General features: G+C 35.7%; 1 protein-coding gene across 3 annotated transcripts in view; it reads left to right on the plus strand.

Moving 5' to 3' along the window:
* Positions 1 to 13712, plus strand: part of RASA2 (RAS p21 protein activator 2) — a 128777-nt gene that overhangs the window by 70462 nt on the left and 44603 nt on the right. For all 3 annotated transcript variants that reach the window (XM_031009715.3, XM_031009714.3, XM_055383106.2), the window contains exons 8-10: positions 1344 to 1420; positions 2350 to 2451; positions 13390 to 13546. In XM_031009715.3, the coding sequence (XP_030865575.2) occupies positions 1344 to 1420; positions 2350 to 2451; positions 13390 to 13546 (336 nt within the window). The remainder of the gene's footprint in view (positions 1 to 1343; positions 1421 to 2349; positions 2452 to 13389; positions 13547 to 13712) is intronic.

The following is a 13712-nucleotide window of genomic DNA, read 5'->3' on the forward strand; positions in this document are numbered from 1 at the left end:
GATGAAAGGCCTTGAGTGCCTAGTTATGGTGCTTAAGTAAATGATTTTGAGCCTATAAGTTATGAGTAAAACAGTGTTTGGGAAGGAATTAACTATGATCTGAGGTCCAGGTGGCTTAGGGAGAAAGAACAAAGCTGGGGAGACTGTTGTACTTTAGGTGTAAGAAAAATGGGGAGGGGATGGGGTATCTTTCAAGAGAGTGCTATGGAAATAGAGAGGAAGAGGCAGATAAAAGAGAGAATGCAAAGGGCAAGGTAACAAATTGGTTATAGAAAAAAAGAGAAAGGAAGTAGTTGAATGCTGCCCCCAAGGTTCCAAATCTGGAAAAATCGAAAAGTAGGGAGGAAGGAAAATAAAAGTGGCTTAGTTTGGAGCATAATTAGCTTGAGGGCTGACATTTTAAATCCTCCAGTAGGGAGTTTATGACTGAAACTTAATATGAGTGATAGTTATTGACCAACACTCAAGGTTTGTTTATATAAACAGCCAAGAAAGCCAAGAGAATAGAGGTATACAATACAGGAGAAAAGTGAAGAAACTAATTTCTGAGACTCAAGTATTTAACTTTCAGCATGTCATTTAATTTCTGTACTTCAGCTTCCTCATTTTTAAGTGAGGGTAATAAATCTAGCCCTGTCCGCCTCTGAGCAGCGTTCTGATGAACAAAGGAGATAATGCATGTGAAAGCACTTTGTAGATTTTACAGCACTGTGCAGCTCCAAGTTGTTTTTAGTGCAAAATAAAACATAAAATTTTGAAGAATAATTTATCTATAGATTCTGAAAAAGAAACAAAGACAGCAGCATAAGGTTGCCAACGTAGTGCCCAGGTAAACTCTATAGAGTGTTTCTGGGAAAGGAGATACAGTTGTATGATCACTAAATTAAATAGGAGATCAAGGGAGATAAGAACTGAGAATTTATCGTCAGATTTGGTGATGAAGAGAGATTTTAGGAGAGTGATCTGTGAGGAAGCCAAGATTATAAGGAGTTACTATAGTGAGTGGGTGGTGAGGAAGTACAAGCTGTAAGGATGGATTACAGTTTTCAGATATTTGTCTGAGAAAGGAAAGAGATAGGAAGACCATAATTTAAGGGGAGAATTTTTCTTCGACTTGAGTGAGATGAACAAGCTGGTATTATTTTGATTTTTTTTTTATACTACCTTATTCTTTTCTGCTACTTCCATAGTTGCTTTTATATTCAGCTATTGAGTAAAATATTACTTGGACATTTTCCTCTGCTTTTATCCACAATTGAATATTTTGCAGATGATCATTTTTAAGCTGTAGGAAAAATGTATTTTTTTAAAAAAAAATTTTTACTAAAATATTTTGTTTACAGGTAACCAGATCCAGTAGTTACACCAGAAAGTCCCAGTTCCAGGTAGAAGAGGAGGACATTGAAAAGCTAGAAATCAGGTATGTGCCTTGGGGTTTTACAGAATTGCTTTTTTGTATACCAAAAGAAAATCCTAGATTCAACCAAAAAAGGTAAACCAACTTTAATAGAATTCTCTATAGCAAGTTAGTTGATGAAACTTAGAGGAATATGCAACTAATTTAAATCCAGATTATCTTTCCAAAGTCTGATTTGTTTACAGAAATAGTCAAGGTGTATTAATTTTATAAACAAAGATGATCTAATTTTCATCTGTTTTATTGTATTGATTTTTAATTTTTCCCAAATTGTTCCTTACATTTCTGGATTATAGTGTAATGGATGGAAAGGAAGTTATATCTCAGCCAATTTAGAAATTTTTTTTTATTCTTCTTAACATATCTGCTGTCTAACAGAAATTTCAGTGAGGTAAGAAGATAATTCAACAGGTGCATGTGTTTGAAGTTTGTGCTGTTTCCTGGGTCTTAAATATCTATGCCTTTTGCAAAGGAAAAATCTTATAAATGCATGTGTAGGTGTGATGTTAACAGTGTGTTCATCTAGATGGTATATTAATCATGTGTTTGGAGTGATCAGGTAATGTATTTTTCTAATTTTTCTATATATATTAATTGGTGGTAATCTAGAGAGAAACTGTAGTCTTATTGTAGTTTCTTTCTGTAGTCCTTATTGCTATAGGTTAAAATAAAGCCTCGACTTTCAAACTAAGACAGTTTAAGTGCCTTCTTTCAGACTATTTAAAATTACTTTCTGTGCTTTTTAAATTAAAGCTGCTGTAGTATTTTGCTTCTCTAGTCTGGATAGTGAGGTATGTATATGGTGTTGCTAACATCTTTTAAGCATGTAAAATTAATGCTATAATACAGATCAAAGTAATTTGAAGCTGTTTTGTGGTGTGAACTCTCTTAAACATTGTTTGCAAAACATAAAGCCAGTTTTCAATTTTCAGGATCGACTTGTGGAACAATGGAAACCTAGTCCAAGATGTTTTCCTAGGTGAGATTAAGGTTCCTGTGAACGTATTAAGAACTGATTCCTCTCATCAAGCCTGGTAAGAGCCCAGCATTTTAGTGAACTCCATAGTTTAATTCTCTTTAGTACAGTATATATATGCAGATAAATGCTTACTCTGAACATATTTTAAATTTGCCATGTAATAAGCTAAACGTCATTAATATTGATATGTTCATTAATTCATTGTTGCAGAAGTAAATTGTAAGTTTTATGACTTGACCTGTGGTACTGAGATAAAAGAACTGAATCATCTAGGAATATTTTTCTGTTCAGAAGTGAAGACTTGACTCTTAAGGAGAAAAATGGGAAACATTTAAAACATTACATAAGAGTTGTTCATGTAAGAAAACACTTGGTCACAAATCAGTGTCTGCATTTCAGAAGTTTTATTAGTGGTCATAGGAACTGTGGGTATTTGAAAGGAAAGGATTTTATTTAGGGGACTCAGTTGTTTATGGGAACTAACCACTGTTCTTCCTTCACCACACCCCATTGAAATGTACTGTAGATGGCCCTAATGTTACTTTTTGAATGTCTAAGGTCTTATGTTGTTGAGCTGGCACTTTTTAGGGCTCTTGGTTTTCAATAATGACTATAATATTATTTTAGTTTTCAGTGACTCTAATAATAACATTACACTGATGTTAAATTCAAATTAATGTTCAGACATTACATTGAGCTAGTTGCCTTAGCAGAATCAATGTGAAACTATTGTTTTTTTCTGTCTATAGCACTTAAAAGCGTGTGTATCCTTTCAGTATGTTGCCCAGCATCTCTCTTGCTAGATTTTGGTTTCAACTGGATATAAATGAACATGCCTTTCTCATTTGCCTTTTAAAGAGCACTTTTTGGAGCTCAGTTTCTGCTGCCTCAAAGAGGAGTGTTTAGGTGTTTCTTATGGATATCAGTTTCATCTGTCCCTAAAAGAGCCTGCCTCTTCTGATTGGCCATCAGACATCTTCATTTTAGAGTCTTGTCCTAGAGCAGTTATCACTTGTACACTGATATGGAGACTCTCAAAATTTTTACTTTATTTTTGCCTCTCTGTAGTCCAAGGCAGATCTAAGATTTATTGGTCTTTATGTTGGCATTTTGTGTATTATAGTTTGTAAAATGCATCCACAGAGGGGGAAAAAAATCAAACGTAGTCACTATGAAAAATTGATGAAGATTTGGGACCTGTCATCCTCCCACTACACCATGTCTTCCACCTTCCATCAAATAGCATACATTTTAAAATGAAAATTTCTGAGCTCAGTTTGTCAAGTTTTTCAAATTATGTGCCAGACCACTCAGTACAGAAGAGAAAAACGCGTTGTAGTGCCTCCGGGTCCCTCAAAATGAACTTGAAATGTGCCACATAATCTGTTTTTTAAGTAAGACTGTCTCCAGAGATGCCTTCCAAATTTGGCAAAACTTTGTGCAGCTTCCTTGGCAGTATGTTAGAACATTAACAAGCTAATTTTATTTTTATAGATGTTTTTGGCCCATGATATTTTAAAGTAACCTGCCAGAAATATAAGTGCTGAAATTTATATAGCATGAAATAGGAACATCTGGTAATTCATATATAATTCCACAGTTGTAAGGAAACATAAAAATGTGAATGCCACTTCTTTTGAGTTGGAAATAAAACTCTTAACCTCCTCCGTCAATTGTAGAGCCATAGCATCCCCTTGTGGGGTTGTTAGTAACTGCATGAAAACTCAAGAAAAGATTTATTTACCCTCAGGATTTCAGGCAAATTCTTTCTAATCTTGATGTTAAGAGAGTAATCATCAGTAATTTAATTCTGTTGTTTGAAAAGTCTCAAAATAGATATAAACATCTTTTCAGTTTTAATTTTTAAATTTGAAAGTAAGATTCAAATAATAGATAAAATGAATTACTGGGTTTTTCTTTTCAACAGAAGCACTTTATACATGATTTTAGACTAGATGAATATTTGATATGATTTAGCTTTCCAGTTTGTTAATTTTGACACCTTTTGTCCTCAAACTTTTTTTTGGTGGGGGGGGTCTTAACTTTTTTTGAGACAAAGCCTCACTCTGTTGTCCAAGCTGGAGTGCAGTGGCATGATCTCGGCTCACTGCAATCTCCACCTCCCGGGTTCAAGCGATTCTCCTGCCTCAGCCTCCCAAGTAGCTGGGACTTCAGGCACACACCACCATGCCGAGCTAATTTTTATATTTTTAGTAGAGACGGGGTTTAACTACGTTGGCCAGGCTGGTCTTGAACTCCTGACCTCGTGATCCACCCACTTCGGCCTCCCAAAGTGCTGGGATTGTGAGCCACTGCGCCCAGACTTTGGTCTCACATTTTTAACATATCTGTTTAATATTTGAATTTAGAAAATATAACAAGTCTCCTGTCTTCAGTTAAAAAAAAAAAAAAAGAAAGAAAGAGGCCTGGCACGGTGGCTCAAGCCTGTAATCCCAGCACTTTGGGAGGCCAAGGCAGGCGGATCATGAAGTCAGGAGATCGAGACCATCCTGGCTAACACGGTGAAACCCCATCTCTACTAAAAATACAAAAAATTAGCTGGGCTTGGTAGTGGGCACCTGTAGTCCCAGCTACTCAGGAGGCTGACGCAGGAGAATTGCGTGCACCCGGGAGGCGGAGCTTACAGTAAGCTGAGATCGCACCACTGCGTTCCAGCCTGGGAGGCAGAGCGAGACTCCGTCTCAAAAAAAAGAAAACAAAAAACAACAACAGCAAACACAAAAAAAAACAGAAATAACGTTCAACTTTTTTTTTTTTTTATACGGAGTCTGGCTCTGTCGCCAGGCTGGAGTGCAGTAGCGCCATCTTGGCCCACTGCAATCTCCACCTCCCGAGTTTAAGCCATTCTCCTGCCTCAGCCTCCTGAGTAGCTGGGATGACAGGCATCCGCCACCACACTCAGCTAATTTTTGTATTTTTAGTAGAGACGGGGTTTCACCATGTTCACCAGGCTGGTCTTGATCTCCTGACCTCGTGATCCCCCCGCCTCGGCCTCCCAAAGTGCTGGGATTACAGGCGTGAGCCACCGCACCCGGCCCACGTTCAGTTATTGATAGAACTGCTTCTTTATTCTCTCATTTACATAGCATTATGTACAAATAATTGCACTTTGGGTTTGTCTACCTCAATTTTAATTACACAGACCCTATGGTTAGAATTGTTTAAATGCTGATTTTTTTCTGTTAAGGGACTGTCAAAACTGCTTACTCTTGAGAGCATAAGGATTGCTTTTATGCCTGTGAATGAAAAGTACATGTTTAGAGCAACTGAATGCTACTTTCAGTTAAAAATTTCTCTTTATTTCCTGTTTCTTTTTCTTTCAAACGGAAATATTTCATTCAAAAACTGACATATATGTATGAGTTTTTTGTTTTGTTTTCACTTAGAAATGCCAGATAGTCCTGAACTATTTAACAAATCTTGAGCCTTTTCTCTTTAGCTCTAATTCATACAGAATTATTTAATTCACAAGGATCCTTCAGGCAGTTTATTAAATTGAGCTTTTGTAATAATATTTTAAAATAATCACATTTATATAGTTATACAAATAACTATTGATAGTTATTCATATATTTAAGTGGTAATAGTTATACATCACATATATAAATGTTATATGTGTAACATTTACATAGTGATTACTGTGTGCCAGGAACTATTCTAAGTGCTTTACTTATAATAACTTTTTTAGGGCTGTTGTAGGGTTTTAATGTGTTAAGACACTATTAATACTCCTTATTTGACAAATGAGGAAAAAGCACAGAGAAATTTAGCAACTTGTCTAAGGTCACACAGCTGGGATTTGAACCAAACTGTTTGACCCCGAAGTTTGTGCTTTTAACCAGTGTACTGGAAGTTTGAACTTTGGCATGTTTCTGAATATATTTAAAACTCAAAAACATTCTTTTAAGCCATTAGCAAAGATTTGAGTGTCCCTTGCTTATAAAATATTATATAAAAAAGAATCAGAGAGTTCCCTACTCATTTAAAAAATGATCTTTTCAAGGGATGGGTAAAACAACAACATGTTGTGAAGTCTTTTTTTTTTTTTTTCAAGTAGACATAGATGAGATATTTTGTCTATGGGGATTTCTTATCCTGCAAAGAAAATCCAAGGAAACAAGTTTAGAAAGTATGGCAGGAGTGAACCCTTCTGGAGTTCTTAAGCATCCAAAAACAATGTGTGCATAAAAATGAGTAATTGGTATAGCACTACCCTAATTCCTCTACATAGAGCAATGCTATGTTAAGACTGTAGGCCTGGTAATTTTCAGTTATATGAGAGTAAAGAGGGATGTCATACCCCTCCGTCAGTTATTTGGAGCTAAAGGAAATAAAGTTGCGCTCTGAGCAAAATTTCTGTAGTAAAAACCAAAACAGAGTTTGTTTTGACTGTAGAGTTTAGAGACACTGTTTAAGATGGATAGGGATGGTCCCAGAGAGGCAGAACCAGTTGTAACTGAGTAAGCAGTAATACAAGTAATGTTACTCTACTGTGCATGGAAAACATTAGTTCAATAGGAGGAAAAGATTCATCTAGAGTAATAAAAAAGGATTCCAAAGAGGTAGTCATGGTACTGCCTATTCAAGCACAATTGAGGGGGTAGGGGATTCTGGTCCAGAAGAATTACTGTTTCCTTGGCAAGACTATTGTCTTAGCTGAGAGATTAAGGCTGCATAAAACTCCTTGTCATGCCTCTGTACTCACCACAACGCCTTTTGATAATTTGCCTTTCCAAATAGCCTACCAACAGGTAAAAAAATACAGTGAAAGATATAGATGAAAACCCTATGGTAAATGGTGATAATTGTTGTAACCAAGTGACGAGCACATGGGGGTGGTGGTAAGAAAGGGTGTTCATTATTACTATTATCACTCTTCTCCCTACTTTTGTAAGTGAGCATTTCTATAATAAAATGCATTGGTCACTTAACAATCCAGGTACTTATGCCACTTGACTATATTTCTTTTTCATAAATTTAATAATTGACCTGCTTTTAAGTATATCAGGCTCTGCACTCAGTCATTGCAATTCAGGTGCACCTTATTCTTTTTTTTTATTTTTTTGAGATGCAGTCTCTCTGTCGCCCAGGCTGGAGTGCAGTGGTGCTATCTTGGCTCAGTGCAACCTCCACCTCCTGGGTTCAAGTGATTCTCCTGCCTCAGCCTCCCAAGTAGCTGGGACTACAGGCCTGTGCCACTATGCCTGGCTAATTTTTGTATTTTGGTAGAGATGGGGTTTCACCATGTTGGCCAGCCTGGTCTCGAACTCCTGACCTCAGGTGATCCACCCGCCTTGGCCTCCCAAAGTGCTGGGATTACAGGCGGGAGCCACCACACTTGACCTTCAGGTTCACTTTAGATGTGCTGATAAAACGAGATGTCTGAATTTGCAAGGTTGCCGAACATGCCCTGGATTGTGAAAAATTGACCAAAGTATCAATTGTCAGGATGCTTGGTCATCAACCAGCTAAACTTCCTGATATGGTTTGGCTGTGTCCCCACCCAAATCTCACCTTGAATTGTAATCATCCCCACATGTCAAGGGCAGGGCCAGGTGAAGATAATTGAATCATTGGGTGGTTTCAAACCCCCATACCGTTCTTGTGGTAGTGAATAAGTCTCACGAGATCTGATGGTTTTATAAATGGGAGTTCCCCTGCACAAGCTCTCTTGCCTGCCGCATGTAAGACGTCCCTTTACTCTTCTTTGTCTTCTGCCATGATTGCGAGGTCTCCCCAGCCATGTGGAACTATGAGTCAATTAAACCTCTTTCCTTTATAAATTACCCAGCTTTGGGTATGTCTGTATTAGCAGCATAAGGACAGACTAAATACACTTCCCTTAGAGGTACTTCTGAGTCACCTTTGCTAACAGGCTTGTTTCTAATTATTTCATTGACCATATCTTTACATCACTATTTCTTAAATCAGACAGTAGATGTTCTGAAGGTTGATCTTCCTCTTTTGTGGGATAGTGATGTAATTTCTTCTTGTATTAACCATCCCTTCATCCTTTAAATTTGCCTTGGTTAATTTGCTAGTTGTCTTTTCTGTCTTTATCTTATCTTTCTCAAAGCTAATAAATGTTCTATTAAAGCCTTCTTCCTTCTATTTTTAAATGAATTAATATATTAGAGGAGGTCATAGCTGATAAATATATAAATTAAGTATTAAAACTACTGTTTCTTTTATAAAAAGCATCTCAGCATTCCAGCTAAGTGAAGGAGGAGTGATAGAGTTATAAAATTATCATTTTGATGATTAATGGCTCTAAGCCGTGATCATCAGTGGCTGCTGATATTGCAAAAGGAGAAACAACCAGACATTTGTGCCTCTTGGTAGAACTACACAGCATTATCAATGAAGCATTCTTGCCAGAACATCAAATCTGAATCTAACCAAGCCTCTAGATCTAACTACCAATATAGAGGAAATACAGAGAGGATGGAGGAATATGGTAAATGACATTGTGGAGGTAGAGATAAGAGTTAACACAATTCCAAAGGTGGAAAACTCTATAGGACCAACAGTGAGGAATCTGTAGAAGAGACTTAAGAATGCTATTACCAATTCTAATCTATGCACCTTATTTGGATTCGAACAAACTGTAGAAAAACATTTATGATAAGTTTGGGGAAATTTGAATACTAAGTGAATAGTGATGACTTTTAAAAATTATATATGAAATTATACCTGGAAATTGCTTTAAAACAATAATGCAGGAACAGGATGGGAGAGTGAGTGAAGGTATGGCTGAAACAAGATCAGTCTTTTATTAAAAAAAAATCAGTGTATGTATTTTTAAATTTTGTTTGGCATTGCCTTTAGATAGAGAATAGAGAAGATGGCAGCTTTTTTCTCATGTTAGTTAGAAACTTCTTTCTAATTGCTTTCAAAAAGTGACCCAAGGCTTCAAAACCAAAGCATTCATTCACTCACTCTCTAGTCAACATCCATGGAATGTCTACTACTAAGCCCATGTGCCCTATGCTGACCTATCTACTGAAAATAAAATCGTGGGTTCAAACAGCAATGCTTAAAAAATTCAAACTGCTTAAAAATATTGCACCTGTGAATCTGTTTTAGTATTTTTAGGGAATTACTTTCCTACTGGGCTTTGTAATTTTAAACTTCAGAAAGGCCTTAGCGCAGGATTTATAAAACTTGAAAACTATGAGTATAAATAAATAATTCCAGGCCAGGCATGGTGGCTTACACCTGTAATCCCAGCACTTTGGGAGGCTGAGGCAGGTAGATCACCTGAGGTCAGGAGTTCAAGACCAGCCTGGCCAACATAGTGAAACCCTGTCTCTACTAAAAATACAAAAATTAGCCTCGTGTGGTGGCACGCGCCTGTAGTCCCAGCTACTCGGGAGGCTGAGGCGGGAGAATCGCTTGAACCCAGGAGGCAGAGGTTCAGTGAGCCGAGAGCATGCCATTGCACTCCAGCCTGGGTGACAGAGTGAGACTCCGTCTCAAATAATAATAATAATAATAATTCCAAACATTCTACATTCTTAGATAAAATATGTAATTTATTTCTCAAACAGTATAGGGGAAATATTGACAACATTTAAAATGCATTTTAATGTATTTTAAAACTTTTTAAATGTATTTTTAAAACATTAAAATGCATTCTTAATGTATTTTACATGTATTCACAAAATATAAGAAAATGCAATTCGTGTCATAATTGTGACATGATACCAAAAGAGAGAATCCCTCCCTTTACTGTAGCAAGTGTATACCATAGAGGCAGTGAGTAAGAGAGGAACAGAATAGAGCAGTAACAAGATGAAAATGGAAAGACAAACTCTTCCTCAGTATAAGTAACCAGTGCTATAAATTTGCCGTGCCTAGTACAAATGTTGAACAATTGTATAAACAGAGGTTGAGGATTTTCTGCAAATAATAAAAGAAGTATCAGTGCAGATTATTCTGGGAGAAGAATGGCAAAGAAAATCCACAAAAGCATTTTAGCAGAACTTGGGTAACAGAGGACTGAGAGAGAGAATTTCCCAGACCCACAAAGCAAATAAATAATTTTCCCCAGTCTCTTAGTAAGGAGGGTTGAAATTAAATTCAAAATTTTAATGTTTGCTGTTTATTGCTTTCTGAACACAATTATTTTTAAGTTACTTATGGCCTATTAAGCTGTATAGCATTTTCACTTCACAAGACAGTACAATTATTTTTCATTATATTCATAAATACCTCTCTTAAAGAACTCGAGTCCATTCATTGCATGAATATTATGTACCCGTTAAAAAGAACAAACTGGATCTATGAAAAGTAGTTTCAGAGAGTTAACTAGGAAGTGCTTTCAGGTAAAAAAACAAGATACAGGAGAGTAGAATATGATAACATTTTTGTAAACTGACTAATAGGCTCAGAACTCATTTATAAATGTGTATATATGCACACATTTTTAAAAATCTATATAAAATTATATAAGCATGAAGAAAATAGAGAAGGGTCCATAGTAGGTAGTTAACAGGTTCCTAAGAGAAGCGGAGGTGCAGAATGGTAGTGTTTTGAAGATAGGAAAAAAGATAAGAGAAAAACAAAGTTAAAAGAGAAAAAAAAGAAAACGTTCCTTAAAAAAACAAAAGCATTGATTTGATGACATTGTTTATATATGTATGCATCGTTATCTATTTGTCTATGTGTAGTAAGGATTTTTTAATATTAAATAAAGAAGATTCTGGTTCAAAGAGTGATGAAAATAGTAAGTGGCACTCCACACAGATTCTTTCTTGGTTCTTGAAGTTTGAGCTTCACTACAAAAAGAATCTCCATTCAGTTGCTTTTATCTACCCTACAGCGTTTGTTAATAGCAAATCCAAATTTGTAAATTTAATTTGGAGTTATTTCTGAAAATAAATTTTGTGGGCAATATGATGATAAGCCACAGGAAAAAAAATATGCAGATAAATATTTATAAATAAATTCCCTTAATATATTCTAATTGTGATAGTTTCTGCAGCATGATTTAAAATTATGCTATTTTCAGTGTCCAAATAAGGATGTTATCAGTGTTAGTATTGATCATCTGGCTGCACATAGTAACTTAAAATAATTTTGTTTTAGAATGTACTAATAAAAGACATATGTAATACAGTTTTTCTGCAGTTTGGTTTCTGGTTATAGTTAAGTAAAGCAAAGATTCACTATTTTATATACAGCGCAAGAAAACGCCTTTTTAAAATAATGAATTATTGAAGAATAAGAATACAGTTAAGTTTTTTTTCCTGGATGTTTTTAGATATTTTGCTCTAATGTTATAAAGGGGATGAAGTATTTGTAATTGGCATATTATTTTAGATAAATAAATTTTTAAGAGTTTGAACAATTTTTTAACTCCTGGAACTCCTGTGATATCTTGAATGAGTAGCAAACTTTTTTTTTTCCAGTCCTAGAAAGATATATTTTGGCTAAAACCCAGCAATTCTGAAGTTTTAATGTCCAAATTAGTTGAGTTCAATTGTTTTTGCCAACTTAGGCTACTTTAAGAGTAAAAATTGCCTTTCTCTAATCCTGATATAGTCTAGAAAAAAATAGGTATTTACACTAACAACAAATCATAAATTTCAAATTTAGGCAAACATATTGCTGAGTATCCCCCCAAAAAGGAAATATGAATACTTGATTGTCAATGGTACTTTACAATTTTTATCAGCCTTCATCCAATTTTGTTTTGTTTTGTTTTTTAATTTTAGATTCAGGGGTACATGTACAGGTTTGTTACATGGGTATATTGTGTAATGCTGAGGTTTAGGCTTATTATCCCTTCACCCAAGTAGCGAACAGAGTACCGGATGGTTTTTTCAATCCCTACCCCCTATCTCCCTCCCCACTTTTGGAACCCCCAGTGTCTATTGTTACCATCTTTGTGTTTGTGCATACCCAGTGTTTAGCTCCCACTTACAAGTGAGAACATAGGGTATTTGGTTTTCTGTTTCTGCATTAATTCGCATAGGGTAGTGGCCTCCAGCAGCATCCATGTTAGTGCAAAGGACATAATTTTTTTCTTTCTGTGACTGCGAACAAGATTAGTCTTCAGTTGATAATTGTTTAAGCTAGATAATGGGTACATGAGAGTTCAATATTCTCTTCTCTTTTGTTTGTGTTTTTAAATTCCCATGATAAAAAGCTTTTTTTTTTTTAAACTCTTAGATTTCTGGTTTTGGTCCTGCAAATTTCTCTTAAGTTCAAATTTTTGGAAAAAGAATTTACTTTAAAACAAGGTTACTTATGCATTCTGATATGTCTTATCTACTTTTTTTTTTTGAGACGAAGTCTTGCTCTGTCATCCAGGCAAGCCCAGACTGGAGTACAGTGGCGGGATCTCAGCTCACTGCAACTCCGCCTCCTGAGTTCAAGTGATTCTCCTGCCTCAGCCTCCCAAGCAGCTGGATTACAGGCAGCTGCCACCATGCCGGACTGATTTTTGTATTTTTAGTAAAGACAGGGTTTCACCATGGTGGCCAGGCTGGTCTCCAACTCCTGACCTCAAGTGATCTGCCTGCCTCAGCCTCCCAAAGTGCTGAGATTACAGTCATCAGCCACTGCACCCGGACTGTCTTAATTTTCAGCTAAATGCCTCTTTCTTAAATTTAGTTGGTAAAAATTTATTTTTGATAATACATTGGATTTTAAATGTTTACCTTTTATTATCATTTTTTCTAAACCTGCAAGCTAATCAAACTCTTGTTCAACTCCTTTGAGATCTTAATTTCTGTAATATCTATGCTTTTTGTTTCCTGGATAAAAATGTGTTTATAGCTTTGTAATCCAATGTATAACCAATATTAGTTTTCTGAAGATGAGTATCGTGCTACTTATGAAGCTTCCTAACCGTAAATACTAAGTTGACTTTTTTGGTTTAGTTTTTTTATAACTTAACTCTTAACTTGCCTCATTGGCTTGAATGCATTTCCATCACATGGAATCACTTATATTTTTACTTTAGGTACTTGCTACAGCCAAGAGACAATGGAAACAAGTCATCCAAAACTGATGACCTGGGGTCTCTTCGATTAAATATATGTTATACAGAAGACTACGTGCTTCCTTCAGAGTACTATGGTCCTTTGAAAACTTTGCTGCTAAAATCACCAGATGTTCAAGTATGTTAAGAATCTTAAGGATATGATTTAACACGAAACGGCTAAAATAATTCTATAAATGATAAGGAAAAGATTTCAAGAGTATCAAGTCTTATTAAAACAGTAAAAATTATATACATACATATATATATACACACACACGTTTCTATTTATCTGAACCAGAGTA

The sequence above is a fragment of the Gorilla gorilla genome, chromosome 2 (assembly GCF_029281585.2).
Source record: "Gorilla gorilla gorilla isolate KB3781 chromosome 2, NHGRI_mGorGor1-v2.1_pri, whole genome shotgun sequence".
NCBI classification, from domain to species: Eukaryota; Metazoa; Chordata; class Mammalia; order Primates; family Hominidae; genus Gorilla; species Gorilla gorilla.